This window comes from Mytilus edulis, chromosome 14 (genome assembly GCF_963676685.1).
Source record: "Mytilus edulis chromosome 14, xbMytEdul2.2, whole genome shotgun sequence".
NCBI classification, from domain to species: domain Eukaryota; kingdom Metazoa; phylum Mollusca; class Bivalvia; order Mytilida; family Mytilidae; genus Mytilus; species Mytilus edulis.
In genome coordinates, this window is record NC_092357.1 from 70,355,346 (window position 1) to 70,381,691 (window position 26,346).

General features: G+C 32.7%; 1 protein-coding gene across 1 annotated transcript in view; it reads right to left on the bottom strand.

The window, feature by feature from the left end:
• Positions 1–9,071: 9,071 nt before the first annotated feature.
• The window catches only part of LOC139504441 (serine/threonine-protein phosphatase 6 regulatory ankyrin repeat subunit C-like), a 34,587-nt gene continuing 17,312 nt past the window's right edge, over positions 9,072–26,346 (bottom strand). The window contains exon 8 of the mRNA XM_071294526.1: positions 9,072–13,279. Coding sequence (XP_071150627.1) covers positions 9,072–13,279 — 4,208 coding nt within the window. The remainder of the gene's footprint in view (positions 13,280–26,346) is intronic.

Sequence of the window (26,346 nt, forward strand, 5' to 3'; positions counted from 1 at the left end):
TGTCCCTCTGGTACCTTTCGTTCCTCCTTTCTATGACTTAAACATAAAATCTGCACAGTTTGATTACATTACTCCTATATTAGCTGCACAATTAGGCAGAAATCCACTAGACTATATTGGTACCATTCTAGACATCGCTACAAACGATTTATCGACATTGAATTTTGCATGCGGAGCTCGACCTATATCTGCTTGATATTTTTGGATTTTTCGAGACGGTCACATTTCAATATTGGTAACCTTTTCATTAATTGTGTTCAAAGTGGCAATTGGCACAAGCCCATTTTACAAGGTTTCATGTCAATAGCTTTATTAATATAATGGTCATGACAGTGACCTACCGAATTAGACTATTTACCTGATTTCTCAAAACATAAACAACACGACGAGTGCCACATGTGGAGCAGGATCTGCTTACCCTTCCGGAGCACCTGAGATCAACCCAAGTTTTTCGTGATGCTAAGTCTTAAGTTTTCTATGCTGTACTAGTATTTGACTGTTTTTTTTAGCCATGGCGTTGTTAGTTTATTTTTAATCTATGAGTTTGACTATTCCTCCAGTATCTTTCGTCTCTCTTTCATACAAGTGAGAAATTTAGCTTGCTAAAAAACCAGGTTCAATTCACCTTTTTCTAAAGAGAAAATGTCTGTACCAAGTTAAATATGGTTAATTTTTAATAATTTCCCCCCAAAAATGTAATTCAAGAACAAAACATAGAACTTATAGCAAATTTTGAACTTCTCCCCTTAATTTCTCTTTTTTTAATTCTGCAGACTATTTCTTTTCAGGAAAATGCACAATTTCAGAGAATCCTTTAACTTTAACACAAATTATTGTCTGGAAACTAAACAATGCATGTTTTCAGTTCTTCTTTTTTGCTCCTAATGTCTAAACGGTTTGGGCGACAACCCCCAAACTCAACCTCAGCCTTCCATTCACTTAAACAAATTGTTGAAGGTATTACCTAGGCCTATAAGGGTTTACTTTTATAAATTTTTGCTTGGATGGAGAGTTTTCTCTTTGGCACTCATACCACATCTTCCTATATCTATATAAGCTATTGTCCGGTAACCAAATGTGTCTTCGGACGACTATTACGACGACGACATGATTTCTTTATACGAACGGAAATATTTAGCGGAGGTATAAAAATGACCACAGCAAAAAAAAAAAAAAACCACAATGGCGTGATGTACAAATACCGAGCCACGCATAAAATTATAATGGACCAAACAGTAGACGTAAGTAATTTACAAAGACAAATAAACATGATAAAAAAACACTTCGAAAGAATAATAAACAACGTCAGTACCTAGAATATATATAAGAAAACTACCATGTATTATTTTGGAAGCCGATACAATGAATACTTATCAACAAGTTCTTGATATGTTGCGATGAAGTTTTTTTGGAAAAAGGAATAGACGTTCTTTGACATAATCACGGTTCATTAACTTTCTGTTAAGACAATTACAAGGCAGCTTGATATCGATATAAGCAGACAAACAGTTCTACATGTGTAAGGTTGTTTTGTTCAAACATCAGACTCGGACTTCTTTTTAACTGATTTTACTGTACGTATTGATATGTATTTCTTTATTCTACATTGGCTAGAGGTGTAGGGGAGGGTTGAAATCTCACAAAACATGTTTAACCCCGTCGCATTTTTGTGCCTCTCCCAAGTCAGGAGCCTCTGGCCGTTGTTAGTCTTGTGTTTTTTTTTCTTCATTTTAGGCCTTTTATATATTCTTGAGTTTAATATGACGTCCATGTTTACTAAACTTGTACAGATTGTTTTAAAGGGCCAACTGAGAACCACCTCGTGCTGCGTTGAAGATTCATTAGTGGCCTACCGCTGTTGTCTGTTATTTAGTCGGGTTGTTGTCACTTTGACATATTCCCCATTTCCATTCTCAATTTTATTGTTTTAGGAACTTTTACTTTGGTGTTTCATAAAGTTTTCAAAACAGTTTTGATTCTGTGTAGCTTTATACAATTTGTTTGTTTTGCCTTTATGGTCACCAACAACGGTGTTTTATAAAAAGTATTAAGTATTTCAAGAACTGTGCTTATTCCCTTTGTATTTCCCCAATATAAGAAACTGTTGTGTTATTTCTTCTCAATGTAGAGAATCGATATCAGACGCAAGGCATAGTTTTCACATGCTTCCAGATTGTTAGACATGTGTATGTAGAACACTATGCACTATTGTTCAATGTAACATTGTGTATTTCTAGATTTAGAGGATTTCAACTAGTTTATCCATTTGACGGTCGCATGCCAATGGGAAATGCCGATGTATAATCATACACACACGTTTCGCGGACAACTTTTGGGTTGCCATCTCATTGATGTTACCTAATTTCTATGTATTACATGGAATTTTCATCATGCACTTTCAGTAAAAGAGGGGCGAAAGATACCAGTGGGATATTTAAACTCATAAATCGACAATAAGTTGACAACGCAATGCCTTGGATGAAAAAGTAAAACAAAACATATTAGTACAAAAGACACGACATAGGAAACTAAAGATTTAACAACACGAACCCCACTTTAACAGTAAAAATCTAAGAAAGTTCAGAAGTAAATATGTATTTAAGCATTTCTTTATTTCATAATCAATGTTAGTTCAAATGTGAAAGCAATTTTAGGTTACAATTAATTGTTTTAACTAATTACAAAAAATGTATTCCTAACATCGTACAATAATGGTGTATTCTACTATTAAACACGAAAGTATACGAAATGAACGTATATACAATGTACCATAATTTGAAATTCCATCATGTACATATCCACGAGATCAACTTTGTGTGTATTACCAATGTATAATATAGTGCATTAATAAACAAGAATTTAAGTCCAAAACAAACATTTATTTATGAAATTTTACCTTTTCGAATGATAGAAAGAACAATCCTTAAAAAACTAAAGTTAAAAACCCAAATGTATCAGTGTGTACATAATAACATAAGATGGTTTAAGCAAAAATTTGCATTTGGATAAGATATAAGAGCAAGGACACCAGCAATGAATATTCTGTCAGAGCAAATCTTTTTTTAAATTGTATGTTTACATTTGCATGGTTACTGAGGTAATTTAGACACTAGATCACTTGTCTACCGTGCGAAGCAAAACATAGATAGAATACCTGATGGACAAGCAGACCATGCCACAAAAACGTGTACTATCATAAGCGGGTTGCAGATACATGTATGTACAAACAATCTAGACCTGATGATTATGCTTTTTGTGCTTTGTAACAAAAAAATGCAAAACATATTGCAGTGAACTGACTAAATGAAAGATCTTAAATGAATTGGAATTGTCACATAACAGGCATGATAAATATATATGTTTCAAGAAAAATGAAAACACATAAAAAAGTAATATATAAAACCTTCGACTGGGATAAATGAACACAGTTGTATTTTTAAACTTAATATATTCTACAGATGTAATTGAAAAATGTATGGATGTAAAACAAAAGTATTGATACAAATACAATTTTAATCTAAAAGTCAAACAAACTATAAGTCAAATGGTAATTTAATAGATACAGTATAAATCATTTACATCGTATAGTCATAATATGAGTCAAAATGGTGATTTCAATATATACAGTGTAAAACACTCATATCTTAAAGTCAAACTACAATTCAAAAAGCCATTTAAATATATACAGTATAATATGTAAATGTCAAACAAACTGTAAGTCACAATGATAACTTTAATAGATACAGAATAACTCATTTATCATGTTTATATCTTATTGTCGTACTATGAGTCAAATGGTCATTTTGATACACACAGTATAAATCACTCTTATCTTTAAAGTCGTACTTTAAGTCAAGTGGTCATTTTGATATATACAGTATAAAACACTAATATATGAAAAAAATTATATGCGTCTTATGGTCATTTCAATATATGCAGTATAAATAAAAACAGTAGTATACCGCTGTTCAAAACTCATAAATCCATGGACAAAAAACAAAATCGGGGTAACAAACTAAAACCGAAGGAAACGTATTAAATATAAAAGGAGAACAACGACATAACACTAAAATGTAACACACATAGACAAAATCCCACGAGAATAACAAATATAACATATATATATAACATCAAAACCAAATACATGAATTTGGGATAGACAAGTACCGTAATACACACAGAAACGAACTATATTATAACAATGGCCATATTCCTGACTTGGTACAGGGCATTTTTAAAGGAAAAAATGGTGGGTTGAACCTGGTTTTGTGGCATGCCAAACCTCGCACTTTTATGGCCATGTGAAATATAACATCAAAATGACAACACAGGACTACAATATAAATAAATTGGAGAAAACAATTGACAAAGAATCACACGAACAACAGCCAACAAAAGGCAACAAGTTCAAAATTTTAATACGCCAGAAGTGTATGTTGTCCACACAAGACCTACGTGTGACGCCCAGATAAAGCACTAATATCTAAAAGTCATACTAAACGTCAACATGGTAATTTAAATAGATACAGTAGCAATCACTAAAAAATAAAAGTTATACTATACACGCAAGTGAAATGGTAATTCCATAGTATACAGTATAAAACACTAATATATAAAAGTAATAATATGGGTCGAATGGGCATTTCAATAGATACAGTATAGAAAACTAATATATAAAAGTCATACTATAAGTCAGATGGTCATTTCAATGAAAACAGTATATAACACTAATATACGAAAGTCATACTACAAGGCAAATGGTCATTTCAATATATACAATATCAATCACTAATATATAAAAGTTCTAATATACATGTAGGTCAAATGGTAAATTCAATATATATACAGTAAAAAACATATTTATATAAAGGTCAAACTACAAATCGAAATGGTTTTTGTGAAATAAAACTATTCAACAGCAAATCAAGTTAATTCAAATATTGACATTAACATACACATTGATGAGATACTTGTACAACTATGAATCTAGCTTTTATTAATAGTAACTTGGTTTATAAACATAATTTCTACATACGTAGTAAGAAAACAAAAAACATATCATAAACATGATAAAAGCACATACAAAGCATATATTTTAACTGTGATTTAAATACATATAAAATCCTGGACAAACCAAATACAGAGAATAATGGGATTCCACTGTTTTATTTAAAAAAAATGCATGTGTTTGTAATACACTTATACATACATTATACGTTCAGGTATTTCACATCCAATTTTTTATGGAAATATTCTTTATAAAGCACAAAGGTATCAGTTTTCACCTCAAAAACTAACAAAACCTTTGAATAGACTTATAAAGAAGGGATATAGTTACGATACTGTTGTCAGGTCATTAAAGATTGCATATTTTGGCGTTAATATTGATTCACTTATAGGGTCGTTGCATCGGAACTAAACACATTTATTCACAAACCAGTTGTTGGCATGACACGGGTTATGTTCTTCTCATATATGTTATGATGGTATGATACTAAACCCCTAACGGGAAGGATAGTGCCTGATGTTCATATGATGACATCATAATATTTCAGTTAGTTTAAGTTTGAAGCTGGCATGTCAGTTAACTGCTAGTAGTCTGATGTTATTTATGTATTATTGTCATTTTATTTATTTTCTTTGGTTACATCTTCTGACATCAGACTCGGACTTCTCTTGAACTGAATTTTAATGTGCGTATTGTTATGCGTTTACTTTTCTACATTGGCTAGAGGTATAGGGGAGGGTTGAGATCTCACAAACATGTTTAACCCTGCCGCATTTTTGCGCCTGTCCCAAGTCAGGAGCCTCTGGCCTTTGTTAGTCTTGTATTATTTTAATTTTAGTTTCTTGTGTACAATTTGGAAATTAGTATGGCGTTCATTATCATTGAAATAGTATATATTTGTTTAGGGGCCAGCTGAAGGACGCCTCCGGGTGCGGGAATTTTTCGCTACATTGAAGACCAGTTGGTGACCTTCTGCTGTTGTTTTTTTCTATGGTCAGGTTGTTGTCTCTTTGGTACATTCCCCATTTCCATTCTCAATTTTATTTGAATTCAAAAGTGATTTCATAATGTTTGACAAGTTGTAGAATTCAATTACAGTAGCACCTGTTCAACCTTACTAATAAACCTTTGTAAATTTGCAGACTAATTGTGATTCTACATGGTACATGTATCTAACATATATTGCAAAATCATAGTATTCTACTGTTACTAATGTAATACTATTGTTTATTACAATACAACAATATGAAAAAAGTAAAATAGCAAAAATACCCAATTCAAAGACAAAATCAAATGAGAAAGTCACTGAAAAATCTAAAAAAAAAAATGCTAGGACACTCTAAACAAATGCAAAACAACTGTCATTTTACTAATTGTGTGAAGGAATTTCCTAATGTAGAAAGTAGTGGAATAAAATCTGATTTCATAACTAGTTAAACATCTACTTGAATGGCAGTCACATACAATATCATTATAACACAATGTGTGAACAAAAAAACATAATGGGGTAAAATGTCAAAAAGGGGTACAGCAGTCAACATTTGGTTGTTATCTTAATCACTATAAAAAAAAAACTCAACAAAGAAAAACAGAATGTCATATAGAAAAAGCACATCAGAAAATATAAGGACAATGATACAAAAATTACCAAAGCACAACCACACAACGGTTTGATGCAGAAGTACCGAGCCACCCTAAAATAATATAAACAAAAATGAACTAAACAGTAAAAGTTGATTTCCTTAACAAAGACATAAAAGAACCCTATAACACGTCATTAAGATAATATATGAGTGTTTCTTACAAGGCATACACAAATGTATTTAACAAATAACAGTGTATGCCATAATAAATGAGTGCTGAATACAAATCATACACGAATGTATTTTACAGTGTATGTCATTATAAAACAGTACGCTTGTATTTAAAAAAAACACCATTATAAGGTAGTCTTTACAATTAACATATAGATGGTCTATTTATATAACGGGTATAAAATCAATTGCATACAATAAATATATATGCATATTATGACTAATTTCATATACTCCATACGTGCATTGACCAATTACATATACCCTGTCTACATACTGACGAATAACATACACTTCAAGTATATACCAACCCAAACACATATATTTCATATGTATGGCATGACACGGGTTATGTTCTTCTCAACTTACTAATTACAAGCATTCAGTTTCGCTTGACTGTTTTAAAAATCTCTGTTATTTAAAATGTATTCTAAATTTAGTTACAGATGCACAATTTCGACGTTTTTTGTACTTTAGTGAAGTAAACAAGTTTATTTGGGATCGCATACTGAATTTTGAAAATGTAATTATTCTACAAAACGAAATATTTAAAAACTAAAATGTTTTCATTATCACTTTCTTTAAACAAAATATTTTCTTACTCGTAATATCATGTGTACATGATTACCAATGAGACAACTATTCAAAAAGGTCAAATGAAATTGACGCCAGTAATGATAGGCAACCGTATCAATTGTCAATGTTCAGTGAACCATGATATTATTATTTGCAACATAATATGGCCTCATAGTGGATATGGGTACGAATTCTCAATTTTATGTGACCACAACTTCATGGTATCTACAGTAACATAATACGGGACAGACAAACAGTCAAATTGAAGGACAAATAGACCAGAAACATATTGCCAATCTTCTATCGTAGAAGTTTTATCTATCTAATACTGGCGAGATTTTCAAGTCAAAATATTTGAATAAAATGTCCAACTGATCTTAAGAAATACAAAATCTTAAATACGAATTTCCGAAAGTCGAACTATAAACTAGAAATGTTGTTTTAATTCATACAGTATGAATCATGTCTATCAGTTAGTAGTGTAAATACATTGTAAATAGTACATGCATCGAAGTAGAAAATGCAAGAACAACATTTACTTAATATACATGATAAAGTAACAATTTTGATACATTGTGTTAGGTAAACATTATGATTGATAAATTATCAAGAAATGTATCGTACTATATTATCACAAGTACGATTAATGTATCGATTGAAATGTCAATAAAATAACTCCATGTTTCTATGCAGAATGACAAAGAATGCAACCTCTTTTAGTAAAACAATGTCACGCTATCTGAAGATAAGCAAAACGTTATTGCTCAGAGTGTATTTACAACAAAGGGTATATATTTTGTACAAATTGTAATGATGTGCAAATTATATGTTTTGCTCAGAATTGTTCTACATTTTATTAATATTTCATGAATCCTTTAACACAAATGGATGATACAAGAAAACAGTCTTTAGCTTTGTATATTTCTGTCATATGTACATGACTACACTATACAATATAATACTGAGAATTGTTACAAAACATAAAAAGAACACAAAAAAGACTTGTTATGGATATGATTTGGGTATAAGGACAAACTATGAAAATATGATTTAAACCATTCAGGTGTTCTTATTTCCAGTTTTGGGACCAGGAGAATAGCGCATAATGTTAGGTTTCAGTTGATAAATTTCAAGTAAAATCATTAAGCTGATGAATTTAGAAGATAAACGTTTTTATCACCTGCTGTCATGATCTACTTGTCAAAAAAAATATAAATTAATTGAAAACCAAACACAAATTATAAATTAAGCAAATTTTCAGCTTGTACACAACATACATACATAACAAGAAAGAGATAGTAGTGTATAGGACTATAAAGGGCGAAGAGGGAATAAATGTTTATTAATATTTAGGTTTGTGAAAAGAATCAGCAGTTGTATTGAGATTTACAGAGCAAATGTTTGTCAAATATTTCCATAATGACAGCCAAGAAGTCGTTAATTATTAAATACCGATACGTTTTATAAAATGCATTCATAATTTCGTCTTCTCTTTGGGATTTATCACATTTCAACATTTCAACAGACTTAATTTTATAAAACGTTGTTCCCATTTCACCCTTTTTGAGTATTGTCTTCACTTAGTTCATGATCTAGATGTTGTTACAGATTTTCTATGAAGAGTCTTACATTTCACGTATTATTTTTTGTTGAAATTTCTTATTATAAAATAGTTACTTTAAATTTGATGCTTGTATTTGATGATTTTTTTCGAGAAGTTTTACGATTCTCGTGTCCTGTGATTTACGGGCATAATCAAGTGGTGTCTGACCTTTCTTATCACACAAATTAACATCTCCATTCCATGCAAGTAATAGTTTTACAGTTTCAATGGTACCTTGATATGTATCTTCGAGATCAGGATCATCAGCTCTTATACAGCTGTAGAGGCAAGGTATATTTGGATCCCAAAATTTATCTGTTGGTTTAGAGTTGTCATGTATACGAAGTTCACAAGCAACATGTAAAGGTGACTTTCTATCTTGTTGTTCACACTGAGAGACATCAGCATTTTTCTGCAGTAACAGTTTTACTGTATCTCTACGTCTAAATTTACATGCCACATATAATGGGGACATACCACAACTGTTGCACTTAGATACATCAGCATTATTCTTAAGTAACAGTTCTACCGTATCTTCGTGTCCGTTTGCACAAGCAACATACAATGAAGAATTACCTGTATAATCACACTGAGAGAGATCAGCATTATTCTGAAGTAAAAACTCAACCGTATCTGTATGTCCTCCTGTACATGCAACAAACAATGAAGACTCAACACGATAATTACACTGATTGATGTCAGCATTATTCTGAAGTAACACCTTTACTGTATTTGTATGTCCTCTTTCACAGGCCACAAACAAAGGAGACTCACCATTATTATTACACTGATTGACATCAGCATTGTTCTGGAGTAAAAGTTCCACTATATTTGTATGTCCTCCTCTACAGGCTCCAAACAATGGAGACTTACCATTCTTATTACACTGATTGACATCGGCATTTTTCTGAAGTAACAGTTCGACCATATCTTTATGTCCACTATCACATGATTGTAACAATGGAGAATCACCCCACCTATAACACTGATTGAGGTCAGCCTGGTTCTGAAGTAACAGTTCCACTGTATCTTTATGTCCTCTATTAAAAGGGAAAAACAATGGAAACGTACCCCACACAGTACACTGATTGACGTCAGCCTTGTTCTGAAGTAACAGTTCTAATATATCGTAATGTCCTCCTCGACAGGCCAGATACAAGGGAGACTCACCGTTCTCATTACACTGATTGACTTCAGCCTTCTTCTGAAGTAACAGTTCTATTATATCTTTATGTCCTCCTTCACAAGCTGTACATAATAGAGACTGGCCATACGGCATACACTGATTGACGTCAGCCTTCTTGTGAAGTAACAGTTCTACTATATCTTTATGTCCTCCGTAACAGGCTACAAACCATAAATAATTACCCCATTCACTACTCGTATTGACGTCAGCCATGTGCTGAAGTAACATATCCACTATATCTTTATAGCCTGTTTCAAAGGCTTCACACAATGAAGACTCAACATCCTTATTTAATCGATTAACGTCAGCATTGCTCTGAAATAACATATCTACAATATCTGTATATCCCCCTCTACAGGCCACACACAATGGAGACTCACAATCACTTTCATACTGATTGACATCAACATTGTTCTGCAGTAATAGTTCTACTATATCTTTATGTCCTCCCTCACAGGCCGCATACAATGGAGACTTTCCACCCTTATTACATTGATTGACATCAGCTTTGTTCTGAAGTAACAGTTCTACTGTATCTTTATGGCCTCCCTCACAGGCCACATACAATGGAGACTGGCCATACCTATTACACTGATTGACACCAGCATTGTTCTGAAGTAACAGTTCTACTGTATCTTTCTGTGCGTCTTTACAGGCCGCATACAATGGAGACTCACCATCCATATCACACTGATTGACATCAGCATTGTTCTGAAGTAATAGTTCTACAATATTAGTATATCCTTCTTCGCATGCTTCATACAACGGAAAAGTAAATAAATCACTCTTATTCGGGTCCACCTTCTTCTGAAGTAACAGTTCTACAACATCTGTATGTCCTTCTTTACAGGCTGCATTCAATGGAGATATTCTATTCTCATAATTCCGACTGACGTCAGCCTTGTTCTGCATTAAAAGTTCTACGATATCTATATGTCCTCCTTCACATGCTTTATACAAAGATGACTCACAGTTGTTATTACGCTGTGAGATATCAGCCTTGTTCTGAAGTAACAGTTCTAAGATATTTTTATTTCCCACTACACAAGCACAAAGTAATGGAGAATCACCGTACCTATCACACTGATTGATATCAGCATTGTTCTGCAGTAAAAGTTCTACGGTCTTTCTATGTTCATTTACACAGGCCGCATGCAATGGTGACGTACCATATTTATTACACTGTGAGACGTCAGCCTTATTCTGAAGTAGCACTTCTACTATATCTTTATGTCCTGCATTACAGGCCGCATATAATGGAGAAGCACCATCACTATCACATTGATTGACATCAGCATTGTTCTCAAGTAACACTTCTACTATATCTGTATGTCCTCCATAACAGGCCTCATGCAATGGTGACTTACCATACGTATCACACTGATGGACATCAGCATTGTTCTCCAGTAACATTTCTACTAAATCTGTATGTCCTCTCTTACAGACTACATGCAATGGTGACTTACCACAGTTATCACACTGATTGACATCAGCAATGTTCTGAAGTAAAAGTTCTACTGTATCTTTATGTCCTTTTTTACAGGCAACATAAAATGCAGACATTTTATATTTGTTACATAGAGATAAATCAGCATTGTTCTCTAATAAAAATTTAGCTACATCATAACGTCCTCTTTCTGATGCCTTATATAAAGGGGAACTGTATATGCTGTCTGTGTTATTCACATCACATTTCACATTAACAATCAGGAAGTGAACAATATCAAAGTAACCCCTCATTGCTGATTCTATTAATGGTGTTGTATAATAAATATCAAACCAATATTTTCGTTTATTATCATTTCCATAGTCTATTGGGCAGCCTTGTATATCAAAGTTCCTTAATACTCTTTTTGCATCGTCACTCCTTCTTAAATAGCTTACTAACTTATCTCTAAATCTCTTGAATTTTAACTGGAAATTGTGGAATGTCCTTGTAATAACACGCTTGTTTAAATCACATAACAGTCGTTCAAAGTATTTTTCTTCTTGGTTTTTTAATAATATAATTGAACAACCACCAACGTTGGCTTCCATAAGAGATTCGAAGATGAAATGATTCTGAATAAACTCAGGGGGAGCATATTTAATAAAACATTCTGTACGGCGTTGTCCACAGATTACAGCTGCCATTTTATAGATTTTGTCATGTATCATTCTATATTTCATGTCTCTCAATTTGAAAAAGGTGCCATTTAATGTCGAAAAACCGGATTTTAAAGAATTTCTATGCTTCTCTTTCCTTAAGTCTATGTCAAATTCTTTAACAATGTCCTCAAGTTTATTCTCCTTCTTTTGTGAAGCTGACAACAAATTCATCCGATCTGTATTAAATCCACCATTGAATAAGATACACAGAACAAGAGCACAGAATTGATATCGGTTTTCAATAATAATATTTTCTATATTCTCTACGATACTTTTTAAAGGAGCTGTAAACAGTTTCTTCACTTCTTCAGAAGTTTTGTCTTTTGACAATTTACAAAGCAAGGGAAAATAATGAACGTTCTCTGAGACTTGTTTTATATTGTCAATGATGTCATCTGGAAGATACCTGTGCAGCATATCCATTCTTTCAGCTTCCAACAGACACAATTCGGGTGATAATAAGTTACATTCTTTTTTTTTGAATAATGTAATACGTTGAAACTGTAATTCATTATATATATGCAGTCTACAAGACACCAGTAATTTTGGTTTTAATACCTTTGAAACCGTTTTATCATATTTTTCTGCAACCTTAAATATTTTCTCCATTTTTTCTGAATAATCTCTCCACGTCTGTAATGTCTGCATGTTGATTGTTTCCTTCCCACAGATGTCGTCAACAATAAACACTTGTTTTTTGTTTTCATTATAATAATTTATAATGTCTGTTGGTCCTGTTAACACAGGTATAATCTCATATTCCAAACTGTCACGTAAGTGTAAAGCAGCATGGTGTATATTTGAAGATTTACCACAACCTGAGCATCCTGTCACAACAATACAGTTATTTGTGGGTAGATATTCCAGAATTTGACGTGTTGCTCTTGTTTCCAAAAAAGTAGTTTGGTCTTGCTCCCATTCTCTTATATCTTGTCCATGTTGAGCTGCAATGATAATAATATTCAAAGCTGGAAATTAAATTTGACCAGGAATTGAACCAAACAATTGTACAATCTAAAATGCCCTGCAAGATGTCAAGGTCAGATCATAAGTAAACAAATAAGAACGTGTTCAAGCGACACAGATGATGTACCCGCTTGCATAAAACGTCTTAAAGAGAAAATAAGTGTTGTGGCAATAAGCATTTTGTATAAGTGTCATGACATTTGGTTGAAGAAACTTGTGTAAGAGAGCAGAAACGAAAATTTCAGCATGTTTTCAATGTTGAAAGAGGTATAACTCTAGAACGGTTCAAATGATGCAATCAAATTTTAATTTGATCTGTGTTATTTGGTAATAAACTCTGTGTTTAAGCTTCATCAAATGTCGTTAAGGCAATCTTAAGTTGAACATTCGAAACGAAAAATTCAGTATTGTTTTTGCATTTGTAAAGGAGCATAATTAATTCTAGAACCGTAAAACTTACACTTGCAAACTGCAGACTTGATCAATGTGTAATGGTTGTAAGCATCATGATCATTGCGTTTAAGTTTCATTCAATTGAGTAAAAGACAAACTAAAGATAAAGAATGGTAACAAAAACTGAGCAACTATTCCATATGTTAAAGGGCATAACTCTAGATCGATAGAGGTACAGATGGGTGCGGTCCTAACCTTGACAAAAGTTAACTTAGAGTTAACTTGTTGACTGCTTTTTAAGTTAACTTGAGAATTTTTAAGCAGACCAGCAAGTTAACTTCGTCTACGGTGGACCAGACCTACGGTCCGCTTTTTATGACTGCTGCAGACCTATTGACGGGTCTGTTCCAGACCAGACCTGTGGACAAGTCTGCTTTTGACCAGTCCTGAGGACAATCCTGCCCCAGACCAGACCTGTGGACAGGTCTGCTCCTGACCAGACCTGTGGACAGGTCTGCTTCTGACCAGACCTGTGGACAGGTCTGCTTCTGACCAGACCTGTGGACAAGTCTGCTATTGACCAGACCTGGGAACATGTCTGCTTATGAAATGTTATCGTTTTTGCGACTTTTCATATCAGACTTGAGCTTTATTAAAATATGTATAAACAACATTCGCATTGTTCTTCCCAAGTAGGCCTCTGATAGCAAATTTCTTTACTCGCTATACTCTACCAGACATTATTAATAACAACACAATTTTTTCTTTTTTATTTTTATATATTTTTATAAACATTAGTCAATTACATAGAGCTATCATATTTTTTTTAATTAGAAGGCGGATATAAATTAGGGTTATCCAACGCATCGGAACAACATTCGTATATCATTGGATATCAACATCTTTGTCGACGTTACTTCGTTCCCCGTATTTTACCTGTCCCTTCATAATTTTTACTTTACGCATTTATACATGCATGGATATATATTTCATTGTTATTCTACTTATTTGGATTGGATTTACTATTCTTTTTCCGCAGAATATTCTAACGAAAATTGTACAGTTGTATCCGGATATGTACTATGTGGTAAAACTACCAACAATCTCGTCAAATTCGTCAGATTTGTCGAGAGATTTGTGCACATGAATGAAACAGTTGTCACTTGACGTTTAACTACAAACAAAATCAATCAACCGCCATAATAGATTAACAGTATACTATTCAGAAGAGAACCTCAAATACATTTTTTATTAAAAGTCACAAATGAATTCAGACATGTCAGTGTTGGTACATGTACAAATGTACTTGGATGATGCGGCCTAATAGTTTCGTTTTACACACCCTAGTCACTGTTCAATATTATGAATACAGAGATGAAACGCTGACATTCTCAATGTATGCGGAAAAAAAAATTGCATTAATTGTTTTCCTTATTGCTTACATTTGCCTCCCTACTAACATGTTCACAGGAGTGCCAGGAGCAGACATAATTAGGCGCCATCCCAACAGCGGTCATTTATTTTATACATTGAATCCAGACATCAAAAATATGGCTGATTTACTATGCGGATATATATAGATTTTTAAATTAAAGTGCACATATGCAGGTCAGTTTTTGGTCGATGCAGTCAAATAATTTTGTTGTATAAGTCAGCATGAGGTATCATATCTACTGAAATTTTGTTACGTATCAATATTTTGAATAAAAGGAGGACATGCTGACATCCAAAATTAATGCAAACAAAAATGTGTTGTTATTATATTGCAATATTACTGTCCATTGTATTATACATTGAATCCTGGCATAAAAAATATGGCTTATTACTATGCGGGTATACATGGTATATAGATTTTTAAATTAAAGTGCACATATGCAGGTCAGTTTTTGGTCAATGCAGTCAAATCATTTTGTTGTTAAAGTCAGCATGAGGTATCATATCTACTGAAATTTTGTTACGTATCAATATTTTGAATAAAAGGAGGACATGCTGGCACCCTAAATTTATGCGAACACAAATTTGTTGTTATTGTATTGCAATATTGCTGTCCATTGTATTATACATTGAATCCTGACATAAAAAATATGGCTGATTTACTATGCCGATATATATAGATTTACAAATTAAAGTGCACATATGGTCAGTTTAAAAAGATGCGGTCAAATAATTTTGCCGGACAAGTCAGCATGAGGTATCAAAACTACTGTAATTTTGTTACGTATTAATATTTTGAATAAAAGGATGACATGCTGTCACCCTTAATTTATGCGAACAAAAATTTGTTGTTATTGTATTACAATATTGCTGTCCATTGTATTGTACATTGAATCCTAACACAAAAAATATGGCTGATTTACTATACAGGTATATAACTTTACAAATCAAAGTGTACATATGGTCAGTTTTAGTTGATGCGGTCAAATAATTTTGTTGTACAATCAGCATGGTCAGCATGAGGTATCAAAACTACTGAAATTTTGTTAGGTATCAATATTTTGAATTAAAGGAGGACATGCTGGCACCCTAAATTTATGCGAACACAAATTTGTTGTTATTGTATTGCAATATTGCTGTCCATTTTATTATACATTGAATCCTGACATAAAAAATATGGCTGATTTACTATGCGGGTATATAGATTTACAAATTAAAGTGCACATATGGTCAGTTTAAAATGATGCGGTCAAATAATTTTGCCGGACAAGTCAGCATGAGGTATCAAAACTACTGTAATTTTGTTACGTATTAATATTTTGAATAAAAGGATGACATGCTGTCACCCTTAATTTATGCGAACAAAAATTTGTTGTTATGGTATTACAATATTGCTGTCCATTGTATTATACATTGAATCCGGACATAAAAAATATGGCTGAATAACTATGCTGGTATATAGATTTAGAAATTAAAGTGCACAACATGCACAAATTGTCAGTTTTAGTTGATGCAGTCAAATAATTTTGTTGTACAAGTCAGCATGAGGTATCAAAACTACTGAAATTTTGTTAAGTATCAAAATTTTGAATAAAAGGAGGACATGAAGGCACCCTAAATTTATGCAAACAAAAATTTGAAAAAAATTGCTGATTTAGTATGCTGGTATATAGATTTATGAATAAAAGTGTTCACATGGTCAGTTTTGGTCAACGCGGTCAAATAATTTCGTTGCACAAGTCAGCAAGAGGTATCAAAACTACTATAATTTTGTTACGTATCAATATTTTCAATAAAAGGAGGACATATGCTGGCACCCTAAATTTATGCAAACAAAAAATTGTTGTTATTGTATAGCAATATTGTTGTCCATTGTAATATACAATGTACATTGAATCTTGACATAACAAATATGGCTGATTTACTATGCTGGTATATAAATTTACAAATTAAAGTGCACATATGGTCAGTTTTAGTTGATGCAGTCAAATAATTTTGTTGTACAAGTCAATATAAGGTATCAAAACTACTGAAATGTTGTTACGTATCAAAATTTTGAATAAAAGGAGGACATGCTGGCACCCTAAATTTATGCGAACAAAAATTTTAAAAAATATGGCTGATTTACTATGCGGGTATATAGATTTATAACAAAAAGTGCACACACGGTCAGTTTTGGTCAACACGGTCAAATAATTTTGTTGCACAAGTCAGCAAGAGGTATCAAAACTACTGAAATTTTGTTACGTATCAATATTTTGAATAAAAGGAGGACATATGCTGGCACCCTAAATTTATGCAAACAAAAAATTGTTGTTATTGTATAGCAATATTGCTGTCCATTGTAATATACATTGAATCCTGACATAACAAATATGGCTGATTTACTATGCTGGTATATAGATTTACAAATTAAAGTGCACATATTGTCAGTTTTAGTTGATGCAGTCAAATAATTTTGTTGTACAAGTCAGTATGAGGTATCAAAACTACTGAAATTTTTTTACGTATCAAAATTTTGAATAAAAGGAGGACATGCTGGTACCCTAAATTTATGCGAACAAAAATTTGAAAAAATATGGCTGATTTACTATGCGGGTGTATAGATTTATAAAAAAAAGTGCACACATGGTCAGATTTGGTCAACACGGTCAAATAATTTTGTTGCACAAGTCAGCAAGAGGTATCAAAACTACTGAAATTTTGTAACGTATCAAAATTTTGAATAAAAGGAGGACATGAAGGCACCCTAAATTTATGCAAACAAAAATTTGAAAAAATTTGCTGATTTAGTATGCTGGTATATAGATTTATGAATAAAAGTGCTCACATGGTCAGTTTTGGTCAACACTGTCAAATAATTTTGTTGCACAAGTCAGCAAGAGGTATCAAAACTACTGAAATTTTGTTACGTATCAATTTTTTCAATAAAAGGAGGACATATGCTGGCACCCTAAATTGATGCAAACAAAAAATTGTTGTTATTGTATAGCAATATTGTTGTCCATTGTAATATACAATGTACATTGAATCCTGACATAACAAATATGGCTGATTTACTATGCTGGTATATAGATTTACAAATTAAAGTGCACATATGGTCAGTTTTAGTTGATGCAGTCAAATAATTTTATGCGAACAAAAATTTGAAAAAATATGGCTGATTTACTATGGGGGTATATAGATTTATAAAAAAAAGTGCACACACGGTCAGTTTTGGTCAACACGGTCAAATAATTTTGTTGCACAAGTCAGCAAGAGGTATCAAAACTACTGAAATTTTGTTACGTATCAATATTTTGAATAAAAGGAGGACATATGCTGGCACCCTAAATTTATGCAAACAAAAAATTGTTGTTACTGTATAGCAATATTGCTGTCCATTGTAATATACATTGAATCCTGACATAACAAATATGGCTGATTCACTATGCTGGTATATAGATTTACAAATTAAAGTGCACATATGGTCAGTTTTAGTTGATGCAGTCAAATAATTTTGTTGTACAAGTAAGTATGAGGTATCAAAACTACTGAAATTTTGTTACGTATCAAAATTTTGAATAAAAGGAGGACATGCTGGTACCCTAACTTTATGCGAACAAAAATTTGAAAAATATGGCTGATTTACTATGCGGGTATATAGATTTATAAAAAAAAGTGCACACATGGTCAGTTTTGGTCAACATGGTCAAATAATTTTGTTGTACAAGTCAGTATGAGGTATCAAAACTACTGAAATTTTGTTACGTATCAAACTTTGAATAAAAGGAGGACATGCTGGTACCCTAAATTTATGCGAACAAAAATTTGAAAAAATACGGCTGATTAACCATGAGGTATATAGATTTATAAATAAAAGTGCACACATGGTCAGTTTTGGTCAACGCGGTCAAATAATTTTGTTGTACAAGTCAGCATGAGGTATCAAAACGTAACTAAATTTTTTATGCATCAATATTTTGAATAAAAGGAGGACATGCTGGCACCCTAAATTTATGCGAACAAAAATTTGTAGTCATGTGTTAAAATGATGTATTCCTCTAAAATACGTCCTTTCATAGATATACATATAAATAAAGTGCAAATATGGTTGAATTTGGAATATATATTCAGTGCCCGTTATCATTGTAAACAAGATCGTTTTTTAATTTATAGATTGGCAGATCACAGATAAATTTGTGTTTCAAGCAACGTTTTATGCGAACTTTATTTTCAAATATTTGTATTAAATCCTGTTTATATATAACGGAAGTATTAGTTTAACTTTATTTTCGATGTTTATACTACGAAACAAAGATATTAAAAAATATTTTTAAAAAATCGATGTAGAGCGGTCCTGGTTACAAGTTAACTTAGTGTTGAGCAGACCAGTCAAAAGTTAACTTGGGAACAGGTCTGGTTTCGATCGGATTTGTCAAAGCAAAAGTTAACTTTGTGGCAGGACTGGTCTCGAAGTTAACTTATGTTAACTTTATGGCAGGACTGGTTTCGAAGTTAACTTATGTTAACTTTACGGCAGGACTGGTTCGAAGTTAACTTATATCAATAGCGGACCTGTTTCGAAGTTAACTTTTTGGCAGACATAAAAACAGTCCTAGGACCAAGTCCGCTTTTCAAGTTAACTAGATTTTGGTCCTAGGACTGGTCAGAGCAGTCCTAAATTTGGTCATAGGTTAACTTTGACCAGTCCAAATGACTGGTTATCAAGTTAACTTGCTGTACAGGTTAGGACTGCATCCATCTGTAACTTCATCAACATTCAAACTTGATATGTGTTATATAGATCGGTAGTGGTAACTCCATCAGCATTTAAACTTGATATATGTTATATGATAAAAAAGCATCGTGTATAAATTTCATAACATTTGTTTGAGTCAAACTAACGTTAAAGAACTAAAATCAATTTCGAAAATTACGTACGTACGGACATGGGTACTGCATTATGCCCCCACCGCGACTGCTTTCTATTGATGTTCCGATACAATGTTCTTTCATAACAAAATAAATATATTTTGAAATAAAGTTAATACAAATTAGTGCATCACAGCTCATCTGACTGATTGAATTAACCAACATTCATTAGGTGGGTATTAACCGACTCGTTTGCATCATTTATCATTTCAATGTGATCTATATAAGGAACTGTTACAGTACAATCCAAAAGCAAATTTCACAATTTATGTCTGTAATTGCATCATTGATTATGTCATTGTGATTTATTTCAGGAACTGTTACAGTACTATCCATAGGTAAATGTAACAATGTTTGTCTGTTTAGAATCAACATTTATTTATTTGTAACTTAATGTTGAATTGTCAACCCTATCATTATAGAGACATACTATCCAAACAATATATATTTACATTATCCTGTTTTGGGTAATGACTATATTTTCAGCTTCGACTATGCATGGTTTTTTATTTTACATGTTTTAAAAAAAAATATCTATAGCCCTCCCCAATCAATTATTTAATTCTCGCAACTGGTAGTCAAAGTTTGCTGTGTAGACTATAATATTATTGTGTATTCATTTCTTTGAAACCCTCAGGGTGTTTTATTCAGAATTTATCACACGAAAACGGAATTAAGAGACGAAATACATTTATTTAATAAGACCTGTTGGTGACCTTCTGCTGTTGTCTGTTCTATGGTCGGGATTTTGTCTCTTTGACACATTCCCCATTTCCATTCTCAATTTTATTTTATATTTAAAAAAAAAAAATGATTAATATCATTGACCTTCTCTGATATATTTGTTCGATCATACATCAGAATAACGAATCCTTCGATTAATTATGTAATACTGCTTTCGACATTCAGAGTACTCGCCAGGGTTGCAATTAATATGCATGATTCTCCTCACAGTGCACTGGAAAACTACCGTCAAACCTAAATGTAACAATAAACAGAACGCTGCGAATAATTGTTACTGCTTTATGAGTCTAAATTTAGTTTGAGTGAAAGTCATCGTCACCTCCTTTCTGAAACGACGGTACTATATCATCTTTGAAAGCATGTGAAAGCTCTCTCATAGACAAACAACCCATCAATGTAAAATGAAAGAATTCTATTCGTTCATCTTGTACTATGAACTCTGTCTTCAATGTCAACACCTAGATTCCTTAATCGCAAAGGCATCTTGAATAATGGTGCTAAATCTTCTTCGGTTATGAAATCTTCAATGTAGCTGATGAATTCAGCTGATGCGATTCCATGGTTTATTCGTGTGTCTCTTCCTTATTCAGTCTCATCTTCACTAGAGACTTTTGATGCATGCCGATAAAGATTAGCAAGTCATTGGACATGATATTTCGTTTCTTGTACAATAAGATCCCAAGCACTGATATTTTCTAATAAAGTTGTGTACTGACCAAAGAGCAGACAACAGCTGATTTGCACCAATGGTTGTTCAATGAAGCGAGAAATTCCCGCACCTAGAGGTGGTCCTCAGCTGGTCCCTATACACAGGTGTGTACTAGTTCAGATAAAATGGATGTCACACTAAACTCCAAAACATATAAATGAACTTAAAATAAAGTCCTGCCAACCTCTACAACATTTGAGGAAGAACTAACTGGGCTTTGATCATCTGATGTCTCAATAAGTTTAAATCTTTGACAGCTCATCTTTGAATTGTTATTTAGACTCTTGATTTATAAAGTGTATGTCTATCTGCATTCAAATATAATAATGAAACAATATTGTTCACCATATGAATTGAATTTTAATGGTCTCCAAATAAATAAATAAATACATGATTCTATTACATCCTTACAAATTAAAAGTCGACATTTTTCTTGAATTTTAACATGAAATTTTGACCGGAAGTTGACCAAACGTCACCTAATTGCTGCTTGAACAATACTGAAAAACAATTAATGTGATTCAGATCAATTAAAACATCAGGTCTTGTAGTTAAAACTAAAAGAATTGGGAGAGAATTAAGAAAAGTAGAAATTTTAACATGCATCCGCCATTTTGGATTTTACCGGAAGTTAACTATATTTCTAGCTTGCCTCCATATCCTAAATTAAAGAGTATAGATAAAAGTATGTTTGAGCAAAATTTGGTGCTTTTAACACGAAGTGCACAATTCCTTCATATATTGCACCTATCTACTGGACTAATGTAGCTAATGTAAACCTATTATATAGGTTTCATAAAAAAAATCTGGCAAGAAAAGGCCACATGAAAGCGATAACATTGCGTATAATCAAAAAAATTCAAGGAGAAATACTAGTTTATATTGATTGATACGTTGATGATATGAACCTGTAATATTATTTCAAAAAAATCGGGCAGAAATTGTACACCTAAGAGAGCTCAAAGGGCCAATTTCAATAAAAATAATTATATAATAAAAAAGACGAATTTTACTGATAATTTAAATTATTATTTACAGATGGGTGCAGTTCTAACTAATACAGCTAGCTAACTTAACAAGCAGACTGTATGACTGGTTAAAGTTAACTTAGGACCGGTTTTATGACTGCTGTGACCGGTCCTAGGACAGAACTTATGTTTACTTGATCCTAGGGCTGATTAATGTCTACCCGTAAAGTTAACTTTAGAACAGGTCCATCGACAGAATTGAAGTTATCTCTGCCACAAGCAGTCCTACACACAAGTTAACTTATAACCATGTCTGCTATCAAAAGTCAAACCAAACCTGTTTTATATAAGTAAACTTTGGTTTGGTTATGATAAAGTTAACATGATCCAAAGTTAACTTTGTTCCGGTCTGCTCTTCTAAAATAAAGTTAACTTGTTCCCAAGTTAACTTTGGTCTGGTCTGATTTTCCAAGATCAAGTGAACATGATCCAAATGTAATTTGATAACAGGACTGTTTTTATAGTACATTTGTATGTATCAATGTGGTAAAGAATATCCACGGGACCGATTAAAAAGCAGACCTGTCCTCATGACTAACAGGACTGATCTGTTTAATAGAAAACTTTTCCAATTGTCTAGTCTATCTGGTGTGGTCAAACAGCCCCATCCACAAATCTGTTCTAGTCAAGCAGACCTGTTCAGAGGACTGGTCTGTTTAGGCAGACATGTTCACAGGTCTGTTGTGGTCCGGTCAAGTACACCTGTTCATATGGCTCGTCTGGTTTATCAGATTTGTCCACAGGTCTGGTCTGGTCAAGCTGACCTGTTCGTAAGACAAGTCTGCCCTAGCAACCTTCTCCTTATGTCTGGTCTGCAGCAGATATGAGGTCTGATCTGCTAGGGATAATGTTAACTTACAGGTCTGCTAAATTTAAAATGTACCCACGTTAACCTACAGATCAGTCACATGGACTGATTTAAGTTAACGTGTGTACAGGTTAGGATCGCACCCATCTGTACGTACGGCTAATGAAAAACACTGAAATCTTCCAAAGCCCAAAACAAATTGTTTGAAGAAAAAAAATTGATATTTTACAACAAATTGTAACATATTTTCAAGACTAGGGCAAGATTGTAATATGCTTTTTCTTTGATATCTATTAAAAATTGTATATTACTGAAGTTTTGACTAATAGGATTATCCTCTTCAAACAAAGAGTTTTCATTCATTTATTTAGTAATTGTTTGTAATTATCTACGTCCAAATATGAAATAACTTGATACTACCATGTTATTTTTTACGGCATGTAAGTAATATAAAAAAGGAAATGTGGTGTGATTGCCAATGAGACAATTATCCGTCAAAGTTCAAATGAAGTGGGTATAAGCAATTACATGCAGTTGTACGGCAATGAGAATAACCAATACCATGTAGTCGGCTATAAATGGCCCGACATTAAAAAGACGTGAAAATTTACGACCTAATTCAAAACAAAAACAATATAGGACAAACAAGTATGACAGACATAAACCAACGAAAAACCATTGCAATGCAGGTTCATGCTTTTGGACAGGCACATACACAAAGAGACGGAGTTACACATGTTTCATGAGAGCTTAACTCTACCATGAGACGGTGGTGTACACAGCAGAACATAAGAACAAACTCCAAAAATTAGTTTAAACTTATTTATCAGAATCCTAGACAAACTGCTAAGGTAGTTCTGATCCTAGTAACATTTTGTGAAGTTGATTATATATACACTAGGGAGCTCGCGGATGTACATTGTCTTTGAGTCATAGATAACCCTGATGTCAGTTTGGAATTCACGCTGTCTGCATTGGAGTGTGCAATAGTGACTTTTACTTTGGCGAGTTGATAGTTTATTCAAATGTGTGGGGTTTTTTTTCGACATCAACACCTTCCAATGACGATAGATCGATGTTAACCTTTTGAAAACATTCAACTTTTCCATTATTGTCATTATTTACCTTTAATCAATCGGAGCATGTGTCATACACATAGCAGTATTGAGTAAATACTATTAGATCACCTGTTAGTTGTTCTAACAAAACTATTAGGACATTAAATAAAAAAAAATTATACACTCAGATTTTTACATTTTCAATTTAAAGATGTAGAAACCTGAGTGTATCGAACTTTTCAGTTGTTGACCTTGGCACTGTTCGATTCGGACATACACAAACTTTAATAGGACCCAAGATACATAGGGTCTGAAAGGATAGAAATATTGGCGGGTCAGTTGATTTTTTTCAATAAATTCCGGATTGAGGCGGATTCCGGCAATATTCAGCGTACAAAATATTCCGATGAGAGAGAGAAGAATTTGAAAATAATCGGATTCCGTAGAAAACTAAGTTATTATAACATGTGATGACTAAGCATAGATCAGTCGACTTAACATTGTAATATCAACTTTCGAAACCATCTCAAAAGTAAATGAATATTAAAAATATTACTCAAAATAAACCTGATATTTATGTAATATCAATTTGTCAAAGCAGCTCTATCGTAATTTTGTTTAAAATAATACTGTTTGACTTCACAACGTCAATGTATTGCAAAAAACAAACACAAACAGAATGAGACATAATTCCACTTTTAATGATTTCAATAGTGACATATTTATCACTTCCCCCTATATACAGGCTAAGGTTAAATATTCTTCTTTAATTATTAATTGACTGTCCCTTTGGTATCTTTCGTCCCTCTTTTATGTGCATAATTCCCTTATCTGCTTCATCGTTAACAAAATAATTATTTTTTTGTAAAGGCGTTATTTTGTTTAAAGATTGAAACCCACATTTTGAAGAAGCGTGTGTAATAGTTGGATTTTGCCCTTAGTATAGTTTCTGAAATCAATCATTTTGGAATAGTTTAAGCATCAATATTACAAATTGACTTATCATAGATACCAGGATTAAATTTTGTATTTACGCCAGACGCACGTCTCGTCTACAAAAGACTCATCAGTGACGCTCGAGTTCCAGAAAAGTTAAAAAAGCCAGGCAAATTTTGAAGTAAAAGAGCTTTGAGGACCGAAATTCATAAAAGTGTTGTCAAATACAGCTAAGGTATTTTTTTCCTGAGGTATAAAAGCCTTAGTATTTTAAATATTCAAAGGTTTTGTGGTAAGCTAGTTTATAAAAATGACAATAACAATAATAATTCATGTCAGAACATAAGTGCTGACTACCTGGCTGGTACTACCCTCGGGGAATTAAAAATCCACCAGCAGTGGCATCGACCCAGTGGTTGTAAATAAAGTCGTCATAGATACCAATATTACATTTTGTATTTATACCAGACGTGCGTGTCGTCTACAACATACTCAGCAGTACGATATTCCAACATTGATCAAACTAATTTATTCTTTTATTTTGGATACTTTTATTTTTAGAACCCAGCAATGTCACTTTCTGAGAAATACCATGTGACAAAAAACATGAATAACATACTTATTTTTATAATATTAATCATTTATTTTGTTCAAATGTTCTATTCAATTGAAATAAAGAGTTTTTACAATAGTGAAATGTCAAAATATCTGAGCGTGTAAGGGTTAAAGGGCAATAATTTCTAAAATGAATCGTCTGACAATTTTTGACAGATCCACATGATATCCGTAGAAATGTCATGCTAATACAACTGCATTCCATGTATTAATGACTTATTGTTATGTGTTCTTTTCAAACAGACCAAAGATTAACCTGAAAATTATGCACAATGTTTAGGGTCAACAATTCATAACTGGACTTTCATTCACGAACCTATCACAGACTCAAACTATACTCAGTAATTGACACAAAAGGGGCATAACTGAGGTTCAAATCCAAAATGAATGTCAAAAGCAATGAGAT